General features: G+C 36.9%; 1 protein-coding gene across 3 annotated transcripts in view; it reads right to left on the reverse strand.

The window, feature by feature from the left end:
* Positions 1–2861: 2861 nt before the first annotated feature.
* The window catches only part of CNOT6L (CCR4-NOT transcription complex subunit 6 like), a 99231-nt gene continuing 78817 nt past the window's right edge, over positions 2862–23275 (reverse strand). For all 3 annotated transcript variants that reach the window (XM_024754079.1, XM_024754077.1, XM_024754078.1), the window contains 4 exons: positions 20361–20512; positions 17344–17571; positions 14942–15144; positions 2862–10189 (listed from right to left, as the gene is read on the reverse strand). In XM_024754079.1, the coding sequence (XP_024609847.1) occupies positions 9977–10189; positions 14942–15144; positions 17344–17571; positions 20361–20512 (796 nt within the window). In that variant the 3' untranslated portion in view covers positions 2862–9976. The remainder of the gene's footprint in view (positions 10190–14941; positions 15145–17343; positions 17572–20360; positions 20513–23275) is intronic.

Raw genomic sequence — 23275 nt, forward strand, 5'->3', positions numbered from 1 at the left:
GGGGTGGGATAGGGAGGGAGGGAGGGAGACGCAAGAGGGAGGAGACACGGGGATATATGTACACATACAGCTGATTCACTTTGTTATACAGCAGAAACACAACACTGTAAAGCAATTACACTCCAATAAAGATGTTAAAAAAAAAAACCAAAACACAAAGGTGCAAACAAAGTAAGAGGCAGCCAGTGCTGTTGCACCCCCCCTCATTGTTGCAAGCCCCTCCCCCTCGGGCTGAAGTGACTTCCAGAAAATGTAAAGGGTTGGTGCCCTTCCCCCTGGAAACATCACAGCACAGCCTGTGCAGAGGAATACACCAGAAGAAAACCACTTTCCCAAAGAATTATAAGACCTGGGCTAACATTATGACCAGGAACTGGAGAAACACGTGGAAGTGGATTTTGAAAGCGCTGGGCCAGAGAGACCTCAGTAAGAGTACATAAGAAACAATTTATTGACACAGTGGCACTCTCTAATGATTCAAAATTTAAAGTCTTAGCAGGGAGTCCTGGAGGCAGTCCTAATATGCTTCTGGCATGACTCCTTAAAACTTGGCGTGGCAGGTCCTGTTCCTTGCGAAGCATACTCTGAGACGGAGATTAGTGTTCAGGAAACTTATTACTTTAGGAAGTGCTCTCAGAATCACACCCCACGAAAGGAATTAGAACTGGACCAAGGGAGAAGTTGGGTTACAGTGAAGTCTCAACAGAGGCACCATGGGGAAATCTGAACATCTGGTGGGTTGGCCCTTCAGAGTTGCTGAGGTGTGGACTGAGACCAGGCCCTCGTGCCCACACTGCCCAGGCACTGGATGTAGGTTGCCCCCAGGAAGGGGCCATGTGGGGCTCACCATGCTAGTGTTAAACTGCCATGAGAAAATACAGGTGCTACTACTACAAAGTGGGAGGCAGGAAGAAGCATGTCTGGAATCCACGGGATTCACTGGGCAGCTCTTGGTAATTTCATGCCCAGGTATGGGTTAGCAGACTGTTTACCAATGGCCCAACAAGCATGATACATCTTGTTGGGATGAAGGTCTGGGTCACCCAACGTTAGGGAAGCAACCTAGACTACTGATGTGGTGGTGCAAAGCTAGATGTGGAATGCATGATGGAAGAGGGAGGATGACATTAATCATATATTAATTGTAGCCTCAGCTCCACCAAATGTTTCTCACTTTCTGCACCATCTCCCACCCCATTTCTCCACTGTTATTGTACGGGATACCTGCAGGAACCTGCTTAGTGGATTTGATAGGTGTACAAACATGGATAGGAAAAGGAATTAACACCCATGGATCAACCCTTGCCTCATGGGAGATGGGACTCCAAAACGAATCCTCTCCTCTCCTACCCCTCACGAAGACAATTTTGAGGTGCATTCCATTCAGCTCTTCAGAAGGTCAGTGGCAGGTTTATGCCCCAGTTGCCCAGAGGATTAGCTCAACAGTGCATCCTTGACTTGGCTTTCCCTCCTTCCCTATTTCATTCTTCCTAGTGCCCTACTCTGTTTTCTTGGGATCACTTCTTCAAATAGACCCCCTGCCTGCAAGCCCTTGTCTTGGTGTCTGCTTTTTGAGAGAACCATTTCATGGGATTTAGTTTCTTATATTCATTTTACCAATGAGGATGTGTTTTGCCCAAGATCACATGGTGGAATGCAAGGTCACCTGGTGAATGTCTTGATTGCCCTGTATGTCTTCTTAGTAAGGCAGTATCCTGAAACCTGGTCCCTTCAAGATCCACTTCAGAGGTGAGTGATTCTACTTTTGGAGGACTTCCAAAATGCTGGCCAACATCAAGGCCTCTGTAAAGAGATGGTCCTCAGGGTCAGTGACAGGCTCACAATGGGTCCTTAGTAGAAAAGACAAATCAGTAGGCACTGAGCTTTCAGCCTAGAGATTTGATGTTCTTAGCAATCTGTTCGAAAATAATCTGTATCTTCCCTAAACACTTGTTAAACTGGGCAGTTCAGTTTTTTATTATGTTTCACTCAATAATAATATTGAATTATTCATTTAAAAATAATCTGGTCCCAATCACACCATGTGTTAATATCATTTTTCTACTGAATATCCTTAAACATAGTTTTCAGAATTCCTAATTATTTCACTGTGTGCCTTTCCCGCTCCTCTTCCAAGATTCTAAGATTTAAGATACCTTTAACAAAAACACTTCATTATTTTCTCCTTAATCATAAATAGAAGAGGATTTGGAAAGTGAATTCTTGGAGGATGGGGAACCTGTCCATCTTGTTCATAGCAGATACTCAAATGTCTGTTAAATGAATTTAACTCTAAGTCTTGGCAGGTTCACCTGTTGAGATTGGTCGATACTTGTAACTCGGAAGATCTGTCTGATAGTTGTCTATCAGTCAGGACCGGCTAGATTATGCTGTAATAACAAACGTTTATTGAATTAAGACACTGAGATTTGGTGGTTGTTTTTCACTCACACTACATGTCCTATGTAGTTCAGCAGGGGAGCTCTGTTCATCATTACTCAAGGATTTAGGATGAGAGGTTTGATCTCAACATGTTTCTATGATCATCAAGGCAAGAAAAGGGAATATGACAAACTGCACACTGGCTCTTAGAGCCCCACTCAGAAGTGACACATGGCCCTCTGCTCAGATTTCTTCAGCCAAAGCAAGTCTCATAACTACGACTGTCTTCCAAATCTATTCTAAACAAAGTGTTACTTAAGTAGTAATGTAGTTTTCACCAGGAAAAAAAAAAAATGTAGTATGAATTTGAAAATTTTGCCTGACCTTGACTCCTAACTTCACTTTAGAAGAGATATGCTGACCTTAAAGCAGACCCTTAAACTGCACACATAAAAGAGTAAAAAACCAAGACAAAGGTATGCAGTTGCAAAATGGCCATTTATTGCCTACAGGGGAAGGAACGGGAGGGAGAGATGGGGAAGTACACAGGTGCGAGGAAACAAGCATATATTTAGCCCTATACATCATGTGTGAGCAGTACCCAATCTCCAAAATGGAAAAAAGTATTTTGTCATCTGACATAGTAGTTAAGGTTCTTAAGCACCTCCCTCCTGAGCTGCCACAAGATTTAAAAGGCAGGACTGCTTTGTTTAGTCAATGTTCACATTAATGAAAAAATACTACCACCCAACTGTGTCCTTTTGCACGCATATTTTGTACAGTGTCTACTGTGAAAAACATCTCAGCTGAGCAGTTTGGTCAAGATACAGACCTCATCAACTGTTTAACCGTAATAAATAGAAAAATAAAGCAGCTGGTGATTTTGTCAGAGAGAATGTGTTCCGTTAAGCGTAGAACCACTTTCTCCGGGGATGACAGAGTGTTAAATGATTAGAACACCACAGAACCAGTCTATCAAACATTAAACACTAGCAACCTACAATTACATGGCACTTCATTAAATCTTCTGATTAATAAAAAAGAAAGAAAATCTCAGATTTTAAACTGATTATTAGAACACAATAACAAATTGATTTAGGGCTTGGCTTTTTCTTAGGACAGAAGCAAAGTAAATACACAACCTAAAACAGTAGAATCTGTTTTGGAATAGCATCAATAGAAACTACCAAGTTTGCAAGGAAACTTACCAAAACTTCTTGCTCATTGTTAAACTCATGTGCTTTGCTTTCCAACCATTTAATTAGTTACAAAAACACTTTAGAGGCCACAGAATGACTCAAATGTATGCAAAACAATGGAGATTAATTTAATGCCAAGAAATTAAAATAAATGAGCCCTTCCCTATTCAAATGGTAAACTGAGTGGAAGAGTCAGTCACCTCACGGACAATTAGTTGGCACTTGTTTTATGGTTGAAAGAAATCACGAAAGAAAAAATATATATAAATTAATCCACGGTGAATTTGACCAACACCCTGGCCCTTTCAGAGAGAAAAGGTACACACACACTCTCCAAAAAACCCCAAACAAAACCCACCTCCCTCCATGCCGCCCCGCTCCACTCAGACAACAAAACCCAAAGGTGAAACATTCATCCCTCTCAAAATATACTAAGTACTCCAACGAATCCTACCCCTCAGCTTCTCCTAGATGAAAGAATTGCTTGCATGTGGACAACTGTACGAATGCCCATAGTGCACTTCTCAGTGCTGCTGGTGTTTAAGAAATTTGCCACTCACAACACTGAACAATTCCACACCCAGTGTGCAGCAACACAGCCATCCAAGCCACACCCCCAAAACCTGGCAGAGCACCGCTCAAGAATTTCAAAGGTAAGGAAATATATATTAAGCAAATTAAGCACAGAGAAAGGACAGTACAGTTTCTGAATAAATACACACCCGGACTACTGCATCACCTACTGCGTCAAGATTTAAACAAGTAGCGGGAAACTAAGCCTGTTCGGTGAGAAGCAAAGCCATTGTCTGACACACCAACGCTGAGCCAATTGTGTGAGTTAACTAATTAAACAAATGTGGTACATGTAACCATTGATAACTTGAAAGGAAACAGTCATATATCAGTAATTAGAAATTAACACAAAACTGAAATGAGCAAGAAAGGACCCCTTCTGAGAGGGCTACCAGGATGCTTATGCTTTCGAGTTAAAAGTGACAGACATACAAATAGGGAAATTATCTAAATTTGGGGAGACTGTTGTAACAAAAACAACAACTAGTAGGCGCCAAACTATGTCTTCCGAAAGTTTCTGGAAGCTGAACGTACCCAATGCTACTGTGCCAAAAGACTCATATCACTTGGCATTTGCAAACACTCTTCATAATGTGATTTATTTCTGATGACACAATTCCTTGTGTCAGTACAATGCTACTAAATTTTATACCACTGCCACAGAAAATTAACATTTAATATGCAGAAATGTCCTTATTTCACATGCTTTGAAAGTGAAAGTTATTTTACTTAAAATTCCGTTACTTCGATGTCATAATGTTTGTTGAATAAAACCTCAACATGCCTGTTTTCCTTTGGTTCCAAGAATAACCAAGTCTAACCAAACAAACTTATGCCAAAAGAAATTACTAACTAGGCTAATAAAGCTTGCTTTTCCTGGTATTTCCCTATTTCTTATAGAACTTGTGATTTAACAGAGAAACTTACACAAGGCATCTGGTTAAAAACAAGAAACATGCACGTTCTCCCTTACCACCTTCCTGAAAAGAACTACCTTTTTCTTTCAGTGGATCTTGTTCAGAACACCCTACAGTATAGGGAGAAGAACCTTCTTTTTTCTTTTAAGCTTTAAGGTGACACACAATGAAGATGTATCATGCTGTAAAACACAAGATGTTCTTGGCATCCTGTTCTTAAACAGATTACAACTTTGGTAAATAAACCAGGTTAAGATGAACTAATTTACTTAGGTTTGAATTCAAATTTAGTAATCATGATGCTGTTAAAAAATTACAATCACTCAAAGCAACCATAAGTATAAAAGTTCTCATCTGTCTACGAATTCAAAACTTTAAAGCTCCTAGCTTAGAAAAATATTCTAATTTCCCTAGTTAATTTGTGTACCAATAATTCACAGAGTTCTACAAACAGGATACAGTTCAGAAGGAAAAGGTTAAACAAATCTTCTACACATTAGAAAGGTGTTTTTTTTTTTTTTAAGGGGGAGGACAGGTAGAAGAGAAAGACTACCTTACAAATGTGAGAACTCACATTTCTGTAAGTGCTATTTTGAAGATGTGCACTAAGGTCTTTGCTTGCTATGAAGCCATTATTCTCAGGGCCTGCCAAATTTATCAGAAACTGATGACGTTTTCTGTGACTGAAGCTACTGATCAGTCAGTACATTTTACAAAGCTATTAAAATCCCTCAGAAACTTAGAATACAAAGACCTTCGAAACAAAGAAGTAAGTACTGGGGACACAGTCAATTTTTATTGCTAGAAAATCTAGCCTTGGATTGGGAATGAAGAACCATGCCTCTGGTTCCATCGAAGAACACATTTAACCTTTTTTTTTTTCTTGTGCTTTCTCTATTCTTTGCTATTTGATTTGAAATTACACATGGCACTAGTGATTTTTAGAAACTCTTGGAAATGCAAGTTCAAACTTAATCTTTCGCCCATTTAATGGTATATACTTAGGAGATACAATTTTAAAATGGAACACCATATGATTGCCCGTGTTCCAGTTTTAATGTGTCACATCCTCAATTCTAATACAACCCGCCGTAGAATCAAGTGATATGAGCCTTCAGGATCTTTCAACTTTCTCCCTTGCTTCTCTGTGATTTAATAGGTAACTTTAAAACACCAAATAGGGACAAATAAGAAATGAAGCTTTATATTTCTGCAAACTACAACACTAAAACACAGTGGCTTCTGTAATACATTCACACAGGATGCTTATTAGTAAAATTAAATATTTGCCTATGAATATCAGAAAAGTAATCTGAAAAGAAAGAGCTTGGAACAAGGCAAATGGGAGGGAGGAAAAGCTGGTCTCAGAACCCATTGTGCCATACCTGACTTTAACATGTGATATTCAAACGAACGTTCACACGCCTTACATCAAAGAAATGAAACAAAAGTATTCAGCTACGTTGTACAAAAATTTTTTTACATAAAACATCATAAATCTTGAACAGATTTACTATATTTGAATTCTAAAAAGTTGCCTATAGAATGGTGCTGGGATTCTGTTCTCTGCTTGCTTTTAGGCAGTGCTGTTGCTTAAAAGTTGACACCAGGCACAATATTTTAAAACAAAGTCAACAAGCAAGGAGCAGTACGTGGATTTGAGCCTTTCCCAGATGTCAGTCCTGAGGATGCTGCAAGACTCCCCATCAAAATGTGTAAAGCTATGAGGCGGATACTGATGCCTGAGAGAGTGAGTGACGACATGTACTGTATGACTGCTGTAATGCCAAACAGTGCAGTTTTCCCCTCCTCAAACAGCACGGTTTCAATAAATTTAAAGAACACTCCAGTTCTTAGAAAAATATCAGAAATCATATTTAACAGTTAAAAAAAAAAACATTATCACAATCTAAAAATGCCCAAATTTTCTCTTATCTTCAGATAAAATATGCAGCAGCCCCATGGCATAAAGCTTATTAACTTATTCTGAGAACCAGAAAGTATATGAGCATAAATATTTTACTTTCACTGAATATATACCATATGTCATTCACCTCTTCCTTTTGGCTTTTCATGCCAAAGGTCCAAATGGCATGTGTTTTTAACAAGACAATACTGAGGAGAGCAGCATTTCTGATCATCTGAATTGGCAGCTCAAAACAGATACCACTCCTTTTACAAAGGGAACAAAGGGTGAAGGGTGTGTGAAATTTGGGCAGTGGGCTAAAGGGAAACCGTGCACATGAAATTTGGGTTACCATGCCCCAAGTGTGTTTGCCACCCAAAACAGAACACAATTACCTACTTTAACAGAGCTACTACCAACATTTACTAAAACCACATTAAAAATACACAGGATAATGAATGGTTTGAAAGAGTGCATTTGGAAGCAGAGAGAACCCAATTACACACCTTCCTGCAACAGAGTGCCTCAATCATACACAAAATAAACTTAAGCTGTTTACAATGTTTCCCAATTTTTTTTATTTTTCCCTCTACATTTAACTATTAAAAAAGTTTTTTTATTAATAAATGGGCTCCTCTGTGGTTCATATACAATCATAAGTGAACTTTTAAATTCCATTTTATACAAACATCTCAAAAAATATTGGGAGTGAAGTATGGTAAGAAATATTGCTCACATTGCTAATTAACATGCGTAGATGAAAGGAGGAAAATGTTTTGTTAGTGCATATACCTCCAGAGCAGAAAACCCACCCAAAACAAAAGATTTAAAATAAAACATACAGTAGCTGATTACAAAAAAAGGTAATGTCCACAAAATTAAGTTTTTCATGCTATTCTACTTTCCAGTACTATGTAATCAATTTGCATGGCTAGATGTTGAATGCTTGAGGTATATAAGAAGGGATACCTGCACATTGAGGAAAATCTGTCATCTTAAGGGTTGTTTCTTTGTTTATTTTGTTTATTCTGATATCTTGACATTTTTAAAAGAATATTTTATTTACATCAAACTTCACTCAACTACAATGACATTCCAATTATAATAGATGACAAACAACGCCTCTATCACTAGGCACTTTTAAAAGGGAGTTTAGGCTTTACAGAACCCTTCTGATGCAATCCCATATATGACATTACATCAACCCACCTCCCTCGTCGCACTAAAATTACCCTTCAGGGGAAATATCATATTATGTAGCCTGATTAATTTACTATGGAAGAAATCAGTATAAAATGACCACAGGAAATGCATCATTTGAGACTAATAAAACAGCCTAAGATGTCAGGTTTGAAAGAGGAGACAAATTGTATATATTTAAAACTAATTAAATAATTTAAATTTGACCTGTACTTTATATATTAGTGAAACACAAATATAGGCTATTTTCTTTTAAAATTTCATTCACATAATGGAAAGTTTCTTGTTTATTAAAAATATCACATTTTGAGACTAGAAACAGTAAAGTGCATGAAAAGTTTAAAATATAAATTTCAGAAAACTCTTATAGCAGCAAAAAAGCAGAATAAAGAAAAACTTAAAAACACAGACACAACCTTTTCCTGTTACTGTGCCGTAATTAACATCAAGTAGCCAACCAATTTTTCCCCCATTAAATGGTATTTCAACCACTGCCTCTTGAGTCACAGATTTTCAACTGGCCCCTCCTGGGCGAAAAAAGGATTCTAACATATCGAAAGAGCATCAACAGTTGGGAATAAACCAGTAGCTTCTTAATTCAACCCTGACAGACAACGGAAACAAAGATTAAAAGCATATAATGGCCATTTGGCAACTAGAGTCAGGAAAAATGATCCAAGGTTTTCAACTACTCCCTGTTCTCTCTCCCAAATCCTTTCCACTGTCACCTCAAAAAGCCAAAACCAACAGCCACTTGACCTACTCTGGGAAACACATGGAATATTTGTAGCTTTCTTCTTCTAAAACTTTGATCAGGGCCTTTTCATTCAGTAGTTATTTTTTAAACATTTGACCATAACAGCAAAAATGATACAGATCATATAATATCTGTTTTTTCCAGCACAACCAGGCAGAAAAGGGTGGATGGAAACAATAAAAAATACTGGACACTAATTTTGTGGGCATCTTAGATAGACCAAATTCTATTTTCAAGCTGTGTGGCAGTAGCAATTACCCGTTGTTTTCCTATAAAGAAACTGAACAGACAGACTTAGAATTAACACTTCTAGTAAGGTTATAACTAATAGGGGAACAAAATACAGAATGATTCCTCAAAAAAACAAAACAAACAAATAAAAAAAAACCAACCAGCACTTCCCCAACAAATTGCTGTGTGCTGTTAAATGCTTGATTTTGAAACCATATTGTGCAATCACCTTTCATTTCTCAGTTTTTCTCATTACGGCTAGTTTACGTACAGACCTAGCAAATTTAAGTGCTTTGTTAATGTGCAAATGACTGGGGAGCCAAAAATCAGTTTGTTATCATGGAAAACAGAAATTCAAGGCCGTTTCCTGCAAGGCATGCCATCATTCAGTTTAAAATCTTTTATTTATAGTTTTTAAAAACTGCCTTTCACAAAAATGAAAAATGGTTGGCTCACTTGAAACCATTCAAAAGAAAGTATTTGTTCTGGAAAAACAAATACCCTGTTGTTGGGCCTTGAATTGGTGATTTATCAATTATGAATGCTGACTCCTAATCTAATATGAAGAAGGTCCCACTTAAAAACATGTTAAATTAAAAATTTGGAAAGAGAGTGATAATACTTTGGTTCCAGCCCTAGTGCCAAATGATACCAATATGCACAAAATTGTACAAAATCTTATAGCAAACACATAATGAAAGGAACCTGAAGAAGCAGCTTAAGGATGGCCATACTTCACTCCTACATACTTTGATTTACAACTGTACAGGTCCATGGTAACAGACCCCCGTCTTTGCGGGGCAGTACTCCACTACCTCCGATTAGGCAAGTGAACCCCATTGACAAGAGGCAGGAGTGGAGGGTGGAGTTCAAGTTGTGTTAACAGTGAGAAGTGGTCTGAAGGGATGTGAGGGTGTGGACACCCAGTGATGTTGTTCTCAACCAGCCATTGAGGATCTAAAGGCCCCAGGACACCAAGCACGTTCATATGAGTCTTGGAATAGAAAATGTAGTCAATCACGCCCTGAAAAGAGATTGGGAGTTGGGAAAAAAAGAAAAATATATGCTTAGATAAAAGAAAAACTTAAGATATATATAAGAACAATTCATAATTTGTAAAAGCCAAATACCTGAGTAACCTGTATTTCTGGTACACCTGCTGTCTTCACAATGGGTCAAAGAGAGCTCAAATCTTGAATGGGTATTACATGAAATAAAGGTGGCTGGACAGGGAAACACAGTACCCTAGTGGAATCATAAAGCCTTGCACATGTGCATAAGTGGTAAGCAAACTGAGAAGCTAAGCACACCAAATCATGTCTAGGCATCTTTAGAACTGGCTTGCTTGGGTCAGTGAAATCTAATTTATCAGTATAAACAATATGGAAACTGCACTGACTCTGTTACAATAAACAGAAAATCAGAATATTTATACAAACATATACAAAGTTAATGAAAAGTTATGACAAGAATAATTCTTGTAATGATAACTGGTATGATATTCAGTTATTTGTACATCAATCAAACACATCTGAATGAAGCCACTGTAAAGCATGTTTTCAGATTTGCTAATCCTAGTTCAGCTTTCCCAAATTTTATACATATATACAAAATACTGCACACATTTAATCATTCTAATCTGTTCTTAAGTTTAGAATATTCACTTTCACAAATCCTGGTGTACTATAAATTCTGGATTCCTTGCTGCACAACAGTACCTCAGCAAAAAACATTCAGTAAAGACCTATCTATGTATTCAGTTGTATCTCTCAGAGCTAGATGATTCGGTTTATCTGATCAGTAAGTTTCAAAACTAGTGTGCTTTTTTTGCCCCAGGCTATGTATGCAAGAGTGTGAAGTCAGATTTCTTCCTTCCCACATCAAGAGAGACTGAGCCCAAGTATGAAGAAAGAGTTCCACACCTGGAAATACCTATTCATAAATACTATACACAGTGAGTTCTAGCTAATATTTTTAAATGGTATCACAGTAAAATGGGCTACTTTATTAAAAGAAAAAAAAAAGAATTCAATGAAAAAAATTATACTGTGAAATTTCAGAAACAATTACCTTAGTTGGCTGATTTTGACGTGACCAAGACCAAAACAACAAAACAGTCCTTTTGAGGGAGAGGGCCTTATTCAACATTAGATACTTTAACCTTACTTTACCACAGATTAAGGAACCTACGTGAATCCAGGGGAGTACCTTCTGCCATTAATGCTCCAAATCCAAATAGTCAAGAAATATTAATACAATGTATTTTTGTCCCTTCATTTTGGCTAATGCCTAGTTTTGCAGTGACATTTTAGGAAAAGGGTTGACAAGAGTTTCAGTGGTTTTACTTTCTTTTATGAGACCACCCTTGGCTTCAGCAAACACATTTAAAACATTTGTGTTTTAAACAAAACACAAACAAAACATTTTCAATTAGTTATGTTGAATAAAACCTCTTATAACTTATCACTTTATTATAAAGTAGAATTATTCACATTAGCTACTAGAGTTAGAGAATCCTTTGCAAACATAGGCCCCAATAACGATGTTAAACATTCCGGAAAGTAAGAACTGGAGATATCACTTGTAACTGTTTTCTTGGTTTGAAACATCCAGAGTAAAAGCTCTAATCAAAATCCTTAGCAAGTTCATGTCTGAACTCGCCCAAGTATTTATACATATATACACCTTGTACACTGTATCAATATTCACAAAGAAGGTTATAGACTAACGATTCTTAACCTTTTCTGATTCAAACTGTTTCTTTTTTTAAAAGATCATGAAAAGGTGGGAAAAGTCTTTATATTAGTAAAGTCTATAAGTAAGTCTATAGAAGTGTATATGAGAAAAAAGTAAAAACAATGAAAATAGTTTGAGGTAACATTATGCTAAGTTTTGTTTTGTAAAAGAATGTGAGAAAATTATACACTATAAATTTCACAATGTGTAACAGAAAGATTTACTACTTGACGTAATAGGAAAACTGTCCTTCCTTTTTTCATTAAATGGTTCAGACACACCCTTAGATTGGCGCGGGACAGGAGGGGGGGCAGGTGATGGTGAAAGCAGCGGCAAGTTTGAATTAGGCTGTTTATTCAACTTATCTGATGTTACGAACTGAATGTTTGTGTTCCCCCCAAATTTCTATGTTGAAATCCTAACCCCTAACCTGATGGTATAAGAGGGTGGGGCTTTTGGCAGGTGATTAGGTCATAAAGATGGAACCCTCATGAATGGGATTAGTGCTCTATAAAAAGAGACCCCAGAGAGCTCTCACTCCGCCATGTGAGGATGCAATGAGAAAACAGCTGTCTGCAACCCAAAAGAGGACCCTCATTAGAACGTGACCATGCTGGCACCTGATCTTACGCTTCAAGCCTCCAGAACTGTGCGAAATAAATTTCTGTTGTTTTATAAGCTACACAGTTTACGGTATTCTGTTATGGCAACCTAAACTCACTAAGAAACCTTGTCTACAAGTAATTCTCCTAACTGCTTACCCTTCAAGTCATTCCAAATCAGTTCTAGATTAAATGACTCTGAGTTCTAAATACCACGTTTCTACATTTCTAATTTATTTGAGAACCAAGTAAGTAAAAAATGCTAAGCCAAGTAAACAAAGTTTAACAGTACTCCATTGATGCAATGGCAGAATACTATACTTCGATCTGTATTTAATGCTAATCACATGACATTTTTACATTTGATGTTACCTATCCTTTTTTACCAGCTGCCTTCAATATTGGCACAGCACTAATTACATAAAATGCTTTGTAAGAAACTGAAAAGTTTATTGTCTGCTACTTGGACCAAAAGCTTAATTCTCTCTAGTCAGGTATGCCCTTAGTTTGTTCTCTGATCATCCTTCTTTTCCATCCTATTCCACCCTCCCATCCATCTACCCAGCCAGCCAGCGTTATTTATCCTCCCCATTCATGCCTCTCTCGTGCGGATTTATAGTTCTGCCATTTCTCATCCTATCCTACATATGCTAACATCAAACACTCTCTGAACCATGCACTTTTGGTTCTTTAACTGTACTTCTTTAGACAACATAAATGCTTCAATAAGATTCTTTTATTCACTTATTAATACATGTAAGTTCTTTTGAAGAAACATCAACAAAAGACTTGAAAACAACTCAGATGATTGAGAAAGATGGCTTAGATTAATATTCTAAACATTATTTCCCTAATTTTTACTTTGTGGATAAGGTAAAAGTAACCTTTATAAAAGCCTAGTTAAGGTAGAAATGATTTGGTCTTTTTACCTATACACAAACCAAAAGAACAATAAGAGTTGTAGAATTACTGAACACTTATTTTAAAGAACTTTATTTTAGGTTTTCTGGGTTGTGCTGTGCTGGCAGAGCTGTATTATATACCACTGTATAGGATTTAACCTACAGTAATCTGTGTATCATTAAGTCCCGAGGTTTTCCTTTAAGCTTACACAAGAAGCCATGGTATGATAGAGTTAGCTAGTACTTGCTTTCTTAGCACTTCATCCCGACTCTGTGTTCAATGGTATGACGTTGGGAGCTTGAAATCTACTACAATGGGAGTACACGTACCACAGAAATCAGCAAACACTACAAATTTGGGCTTTTTTTTCTCAGAAAGCTGATTATTAAATATGTACCAGCACATTACTGCATATGAGTGATCTGAACAAAATCAATTATCTCTGAATAGTATTTTCTACTCTAACAGCAAAAATACTAAAATTAGATTCAACTTCTGAACAATTCTTTTCCACTTCTTGATTACAAAAACTGACCAATAACATAAGCACACAAATTTCCTTTCTTCTTCCTACTATCTGTTTCTTGGAAAGGGGCTAACAAGCACTGAAAATGGAAAAAGGTTATCGGAGATGTGTAAGAGCCCAATTCATAAATTTCCTTTGGTATTTTATTAAATTCCCCACCTAGGATTCTTACTCCTAACCACTTTCTAACATCTACATTTTTTCAGCATAGTATAAGACTTTAGGATAGATGCCTGAAATGCCAGAAAGTCAAACAAAGGTACAATAGAAGAGCTACAGGCAGAGTGATTAGAAAACTGGCAAAGGGAAAGGGACTGACTACAGAAAATCACTACCAATCAATGTTTCAAAAGAACAACTGGTTTTGTACAACTGGCCCTCTAATTTTTTTTTTTCTTATTTTGCGAAAAAAAGAAAATCTTTCTTGTCCTTTTACTAAGCTGGAATGGTCTACTGTCTGGGCATTGATTAGTATGACAACATGGATATAAAATAGACCCTAAGCACAACTTTCTCTAGCCCATCTCACCAAGAAACCTGGAAAATTTAAAGATAAATAAGATATCAATGGAAAGTACTAAGAAAATTTTGAGGGAATACTCTACAAATTCATTCAAGATGAATGTAGCTATATCAGGTTGCTTATTATTTGGATCCTTACTGAAAGTCAGGGATGGTATGGACAAGTGAAGATTAACTATGTTAATATATATAAAGTGCCTTTGAACAGTGCCTGGCACACACATAGTAAAGTATTTCGGAATTTTTTGCTATTATCATGGTTATTTGAAATTTGAACAAATAAGGGTTCAAAGAGGATTCTCAAGTCAACAATAACCACCACAAAACCTAAGAAACCTCCTTACATTACGTGCACACTTAGCCAAGACATTTTGAGAATGTAAAAAATCCTGAAGATTACACTGTTAAGCATAAATAACACATATCTTTCTTGTCACATGTTTGCATTTGGCATAATTTCTATGCCAACCCAGAGGCTGTCACTTACTTTGAAATCAAAGGTGTAATTGGTGTAAGGCATCAAGTTATTTTCATAGGCGCTCTTCAGTTGGAAGCCATGTGTGATTCTCCCTTCTGAGCTTCCATTCTTTCCATTGCAGCTGAAGTTCATAAGACACTCATTGTACCTTAGTTCCTTGAAGTCTTTATGGTTGTCAGCTACTCCTCCATTGCTTAAATATTCCACGACACCTAGTAGAATGCAGAAGGAAGAAACACTGCCATTTAGCACTTAGACCTTACAGAAGACTTCATTGGCCAAAATCTGTTGCCAGGTGCATGCACCAAGTTCAGAGTGGTTTTATTATACTGAATATTTACTTTTACATATGAAACTGCCTTTTTGTTGTTGATGCTAAAAAAAATCAAGTATCAGCAACTTCATATGGTTCCATCAAACTGAGGTGTATTTGCCTACTCCAGAGCAAAATGTCCTGATCACCCAGAAACATCTTCAGTTTTCTTAATGGTTCTTCAAGCTGAAGATGATTCCCAGGGTCTAGGATGGCATTCACCAGGAGGGTCTCGACCCTAAATATTCTTAGAATGTTATTGCAAAGCACTATCTCTTTAGCATTTCAACACTCTATGCAGTCCATCAACAACTTCTGGAATATGTAAAATATAGCATACATAATAAAAAATTTTAAATCATTGACAATAAAAATAGATTTTGCATCTTCAACACTGCAATGTCTAGCTTCAGCTAGGCCACATCATTCTTTGTTTTGAGCTGCAGTGACACTAAACAGTACATTATACGCTGGAGGTATACCACTTGGTCAAAAATATTAGATGTGTCTAAAAAGCTGAAGAGAGCAGAGGCATTCAGAAAAAGCTCACCACTTCCACTGAGTAAGTAAACATGAAAAAAGTACCACAACCCTTCTTATGACGATGATGATTACTAAAGTTTGTCAGTCATTTCTTTCTATTTGTGATCAGGAATGACAGCAACATATATAATGAATAAATGATGAGCACAACATCAGTATTGTGAAGAGCTGAAAAGGAGCTATCATTTATCTAGCAGTTACTACATGCCAGGCACTGTTGTAAGAGCCTTACACACTTAAACCTTACAAACAACTCTATGACGTGGATAAAATGATTACCCCTTTATTTAAAAATGAGGAACTTAGCCATAGATTGCATAGCTCCTAAGTGGCAGAACCAGGATCCAGCCCTGACAGTCTGGCTTGAGTCAACTCGGCATGCTGTGATGCCAAATGATAGCTCATTGGCTTATAACCAAATCAAATGAGATGGGGGAAACCTGTGCTTGAGAGCGCTTTACTCAAGAAAAGAAAAGGATTAAAAAAGGAGGACATGGTTAAGGTGTCAATGAGCCTAGGGGCTGAATACAAACACTTGTGAAAGGACGATTTCGACATTTATTTGCTAAGGAGAAAAAGCAAGGGTGTTTTCTAGATTTGAGACTTTTATTAATATTACAGTTGTAGGCATTTGGGTTATGTTATATTTATTCTTGAGTGGTTATTTTAAACAATTTAAAGTAGCTTACTGAAAATATACAAAATTTAGAATATGCCTCAGTAGTGGCAAAACTGTGATACTATAATGTTTTACATTTGAGTTTTAATATCTAAGTGCAGAACTGACTTTTTACAAAGATCTAAAGTAATTTAGGTTAGGACATAAAGTAGTTAAGTGGAGCTCAAGAAGTAATGTGAGACCCTAAGATAATTCTGATTACTCTTCTGTACCTAATATCAGAATTCAAGCATCATTTAATGAATTCACTTAAAGGTTGCCAACACTATTAAACTAGATAGCTACCTGTGGTGAATATTTTCTGGTTGCTTCTTCAGGTCACCCTTCTCCACTGCCTTCTGTACGGCAGGAGGCTGACCTTTACTTGCATCAACTGCAAACCCCTCCCCGCTCTAGCTTCTAGTTGGATTTGGTCAACGGACAGCAGTGGCGAGAGATCAGAGGACAGTAGCAGAGTGAGGCAGGGATATACATTCCCCTGGCTTGTCAGTTTGCAAGGGCTTGATCGCATCCCAATTCAAATCCATCACTCCCATTACATGGCCCTCTCCTCGTAACTATTTTTTCCAAGTTCTGATAACAGCTCCCACCACTTTTCCCCCTTAGGTGTACAGGTGGTGAAGGGTCCCTATCTCCCCTAGTAACAGCGTACTGCATCACTCATTGTTTTGTGTCCCTAACCCTGCACACATCTTTGGAAACAGCTTAACTAAATAAATTCTCCTCAATTACTCCATGTCCCATTCCTGGGATTCTTACTGATACACTCTCTAATTTAGAAGAGAAAGTCTCTACTCAAAAGTTAAGAGCTAACTGACCTTTCACCTAGAAGTAAAAACAAAACTGAAAGCGAAGAGGAAATGACGTTATAAATACCTGAATCTGGCAATGAGTTAAGATCTGCACATAGCACCAGCGGGATGGAATTAGGATCTGCAGTTGGGCTGCCAGGCCTACTTGAGGCTTTCTCCAGAATGTTTTTAACCTCTGAGACAAACATCATGGTCTGAATGAGTTTCACATCAGAATACTCTGGGTCCCAATGCATGTGGGCATTTGCCACTATAAGCAGCTGTTTGTCTGCAGCATGAATAGGCTTCATACCTAAATTTAAGCATTAGGGAAACAAAGGTTAAGATTATACTTTATGTATCAAAAAAGCAGTATCTTAAGGTTTTCTCCCCCAAACCCATAACCACTTCTTTATTCTTTTCCATTCATTTATATTTCCCCCTTTATCTCATAAAGTAGTTCTTAGAAGCTAAAGTGATGAGATACTGGTAATCCCAACATGGGGGTCGACAAACTGCAGCCCATGGGCTAAGTCTGGCCAACCACCTGTTTTTGTACAACCTGCATGAGCTAAGGCTGGTTTTACATTTTTAAAGATTCTACCAAACAGTTTTTAGAAGATTGTGATAGAGGCCATATGTGGCCCTCAGAGCCTAAACTATTAACAACCTGGCCCTTTACAGAAAAAGTCTGCCAACTCCTGCTCTCTACCCAAGTTAGGAACTATACTGTGATGTAACCAACGATTAGAGTACCTTGATTTGCTGAGCTTAGTGTGAACAAGCAGCTTAAATATCTCTGTCATTTAAACACAATAACCTAGTGAGGTAGGTTTTCAGTTACTTGAATCACCTAAACCTTAATTTAAGTTCTTCCTACTGCCCAGTACGTATTCACCTTGCATTTCCTGAGCACACCAGTGACAGGGTCAGCAGTAACATTATATTAACCTATACAAAATAAAGTAAGGCAGTGAATTTGCTATGAATCTGCTACCAAAACAAATTCATACCACACACCCAAAAGAAGTAATTTAAAAATTAAGAATTAGGGAGTAGTGTGCTCTCAAAGTCTGGACATGGGTTTCAGACTTGGCTTTATTACTAATTACTAACCTTTATTTCTAATCACTTAGCCATGCTGGTGTTCAGCTGAATACCTCATTTGGACAATGAGGTATTCAACTACAAAATCTCTAAGGTTATTTTTTCCCCTAAAATACTGTTTTATAATTCTGTCAAAATAAATATTAACATGGTGGATGAGGATAACACATTAAAAAACTTGCCCTTTCAAAGAGGCCATAAGCACCTCTGAAGGGGCAAACTGTGAAAACTGTGTACTGACAGAGAAAAAAAGTGTCCATAAAGTTTTTAAGGCTCAAAACTCAATATGCATGGTACGATGCCATTTAAATAAAACTATACACATATACGTTAGTAATGTGTAAAGAATGAATAAGAGTTACTCCGAGAGGGTATGAATAAGATGAAGGGACTCTCACGTTTTACTCTATGTACTTTTGTACTGCTGGAATATTAGATACATACAAAATTATTTTTTCTATAGAATTTCTATAAGTATCTCTTAACATTTTCTATTAAAAATATAAACTCTGCAGAAAGACCTGATTTTCTTAGCCTACTATTTTGGTAAAGTTTCCGTCTTACCAAGCTATAATAATGTTGAGTAAACAAATAACTGAAGGATCTTTCATATGTGACAGAAATGGTCATTTTTAAAGCAATCTGATCGTTCTCTAAGCTCTCTTCTTTCCCTAGGAGTTTTACAGTGTCACTTTTGGCTGTAGATTAAATGTTCACTATACTAAATATTAAAAACTTGCCCCTTCAAAAAGGCCATAAGCACCTTCTATAATATTAAATTACTCTTCCAGGAGTATAAGAGAGAGGTATTTCAGAATGTGAAAGTTTTAACTATATAATTTGTAATTACTCTTCTGCAAATTAAAAGGAGAGTAAAACTAAAAGAAATTCAATGTTCGCATTACCAGAAAAAAAGGTACCAAACTTTTGAGAAGAATGAGACTGGAAAGGACATAAAAGTCAGTAAAAATGGAGAGGCTACAAAAGAAGAAGGAATTTAAAATCTCACATCAAAGACTGATTGTCTTTGATGATGGATAAACTGAAGAACAGTGAGAAAAGGAGGTTTGACAGATACGCATGGTCTGAATAATTCAATCAGTACTTAAGGCAAAAATCTTTTCTTCTACAGGTAGAAAAAAAATCATGGACATATATACACTACCAAACGTAAGGTAGATAGCTAGTGGGAAGCAGCCGCATAGCACAGGGAGATGAGCTCGGTGCTTTGTGACCGCCTGGAGGGGTGGGATAGGGAGGGTGGGAGGGAGGTAGACGCAAGAGGGAAGAGATATGGGAACATATGTATATGTATAACTGATTCACTTTGTTATAAAGCAGAAACTAACACACCATTGTAAAGCAATTATACTCTAATAAAGATGTAAAAAAAAAAAAAGCCCTGATGTGGTCTTGACACCTTCTCCTTGCTCTTACCTACAATATAGTTAAGTAAACAATGAAATACTGAAAGGCAGGCAGTAGAGAGGGGGAAAAAAAGGTCTGGATATGCAAAGTACATAATGAGTTTTTTACTTTGAAGGAAGCTATAAATATCTAAAGTGGAAAACAAAAGTACCAGGTAGATAAAAGATGCCGCTCTTACCCTGACAATGACTGAGATATAACAAAGAAATTAGAGAAAGTGTGCCAAGTACTTAACCTTAAAGACAAAAGATTTCAGTCAAGAAGCTAAAAATATGGCTGAAAGGAGAACCAAATCATCATAATTTCCAAATTCAGCTTAAAACTATTCTTATTTCAAATAACCTTTTGGAATTAATGGCACAGTAAAGACTTTTCTTTTTACAGATTACCTGGCAAGTAATATTCCAAGATATAGATGACGCTTTACACAATTAGTGCTATTTTCCAGCCTGTTTCCCTTAACTTTCCTCAAAAGACAAGAAAATAACTACACAATAAATATCAGCAAGACTCGCTGCACTTCAGATGGTGTTTATTTTTTGTAAGAATATTTTAAACTGCACTCACCTGCTCCAAATAGTTCTTTGTGGACCTCTAATACCACAGCGACACCAATATTATCTTTTGTCATCACTCTGTTCAACATAGCTTCGGATCCATCTGAATTAGCCATTGCCACTTGGTTAAATTCCACTGTATGCTTCTGCACCAATGTAAATCTAAAAGGTACAATGCATTAGTATTATGTTATTAGATAATTGGACTATCATGCTAAAAGCCATTAAATGAAGGGAGCACAGGATATGGATGCTACTCATTGATCTCCCTAGTCACTTTCTAGCTGCAAGAGGCCTTGTGATATAGTTGTGGCCAATGAGAGGAAAAAGGTCTGATTACTGGAGAAACTTTCTTGGAAGTGCCACCTAGCAAAGACGGTGTGTGTGCATGTATGTGTATGTGTGTATTCCTTTACCCTTTTATATCTCTGCCCCTGTGGTGAGAAACAGGAGGGTAAAAAACAGCCCACTCTGAATGGAGAAGCAGCTGAACCAGTTCTGGACTGCCATTTTTGGATTTCTTGTGTAAGAAAATTACTCTCCTCCTACTTCTTTAAGCTACTGCTGGGATTTTCTGGTATTCAAAGGTGAACACAACCTTAACTAAGTCAGCAGATTAATAAGAAAGAACAGCAAGAGGGAGGGGATATGGGGATATATGTATATGTATAGCTGATTCACTTTGTTATACAGAAGAAACTAACACAACAATGTAAAGCAATTATACTTCAATAAAGATGTTAAAAAAAATAAGAATAAAATCTACCTACCCTGTTTGCAGTTTTATTCTCACCACATCAAGAAATCTGTCAAGAAAATGCAGGGACACACCCTTATCTCGGCTAAGTCGAAGCCGATTTTTCCATCTGGCTTTTACCAGAAAGCTGGAATTAGGTGAATGTAAGTGAACAGAAAGAAAGATTCTATAAGATGAGGAATGGCTCTCGCTGTGATTACAGCTTCTGCATCTGCACTAATATTTCTTTTCCTTAGTGCCAAAGTAGGTATTGTAGCATTGTAGGATTTAATAGAATTGAGTCTAGCACTGTCATTTAATAGCAGTATGACTTTGGTCAAGCCATTTAACCTCTGTCAGCCTAGTTTTATTAAGTTTGTGAAGTATTTATAAACAACCAAAACCTACTAAATATACTGTCTACCTTTCACTAGGTTTTAAGTGGAGAAAAGACATCTTTGCTCTTATAAAAGGTCCCCACCCCATCTTCCTCCTAGCTTTGAAAGAGAAGCCTGCACACATTCCTTCAAAAATACTAACATCTTACTGTGTCGCAGGGCACTGCTAGATGAAATAATACTCCTCTCCTTGCTCCAATTCTGAATGTCTCAGATGCGCTGAGAAGAATAAAAGGTCGGGTCAGGTGCCTACTCCTAAGCCAGAGTGATTAAAGGGAGAGTAGTTTGCACCCTCTACCTTAAAGAGGGGATATTTAAACTGAAACATGAAGGATGAGGAACTACCAAGGTGAAGAATGGAATCAAGAGCATTCCAGACAGAGGAAGAAGTGAGAGGTCCTGTCAGCAAACAACTTTGTATGTTTATAGGTTAGAAAGGAATGGAAGGGTAGAAATGGTGTTGGAGATTAAGAGGAAGAAGACTGACTGAACAGGTTCTAAGCAGGGATATGTTATTATTTGATTTATATTTTTTAAGATCACTGCAGCTGCACTGTAGAGAATGAATTACAGGAGCCAAAGTTCAGGAATTATGAGAACAATTAGAAAGTTTCTGAGGTTGTTTGGATGACAGATGATGGTGGCTTAGGCTAAGGCAAGAGAAATAAAGAGAAGTAGGCAGATTCAAAATAAGTTCTACAGCTAGAATTGATCATCCTCCATATCAGACTTTTAAAGATGTCTTTAAGCAGTGGAATACCTTTTTCAAACAATTTCTGGTAAGATTCTTATACATAAAACAGATAAAGGCAGTATTAGGTTTAAATAAATCAATCACTGAAAATGATGAATCTGTTTTGATGATTATAAAAATTTGAAATCAGAGGGTATAGATGATAATTATAGTCATATCAGTCTCAGTACCCAGTTTATTTCTCTATTCTGTTTTGGTTACACAGCATTAATAATAAAAATCCTGATTCACACAGACACACAGATACAAGTGGTAAATAACTGACTTTGAACTCAGAAAAAGCAAGCAGGCAAAAACTCATTTCAGAGGTCTGCAACAAGTCAACTAAGCAGCATATCAGGAACATGTTATCAATTTCCAAAGTGTTAAAATTTGATATTTGAAACATCTGAGTGAACATGTTATTTTTAAATTACAGTTTAATTATTTGTATTTAATTTTTGAAATATCTTGTAAATATTAACTCTTAAGGCTTATTTATAGGAACCTAGGGTTCTGTAGGAAAGTTTGAAAATCCTATTTGTTATATTTTTAATATTGGAATATTTTTCTTCTACCAAAGTCAGGCTATTATTTGGTAGGGGTTCTAATAATTAGATATTCGCCCCCCCATATCTAATATCTAATTATTAGGACTAATATATCTAATGATTAGAATTGTCTAATTATTAGAACTGTCTTCCCTAACTAAAATTTGTTTCCCTGTATCTTTCTTCCATCAAAACTAGATCTACATCATTTCTTTACAGGAATATGGAATTTCTTTTCCATTTGACACTACTTTAAATATCATCCCCAAGTCTTCTCCAGAAAAGAAATCATCAATTCTTTATATGATATATGGTGTAAAACAGTTGTTCATTTGAAAAACTCAAGTTCACCCAAAGGTGCAGTACCTAGAACTGGGCAAAAATGAACTACTACCTTCCTCATTTTGGACTGTATTTTTGTTAATAAAGACTGAAATTGCACTTGGGGACAGCCATGCTATTTATAAGCCAAATAAGTACTAATATATATCTAAAACTTTCTGGTTC

Source organism: Neophocaena asiaeorientalis, unplaced genomic scaffold (assembly GCF_003031525.2).
Source record: "Neophocaena asiaeorientalis asiaeorientalis breed wild unplaced genomic scaffold, Neophocaena_asiaeorientalis_V1.1 scaffold148, whole genome shotgun sequence".
In the NCBI taxonomy this organism is placed as follows: Eukaryota; Metazoa; Chordata; class Mammalia; order Artiodactyla; family Phocoenidae; genus Neophocaena; species Neophocaena asiaeorientalis.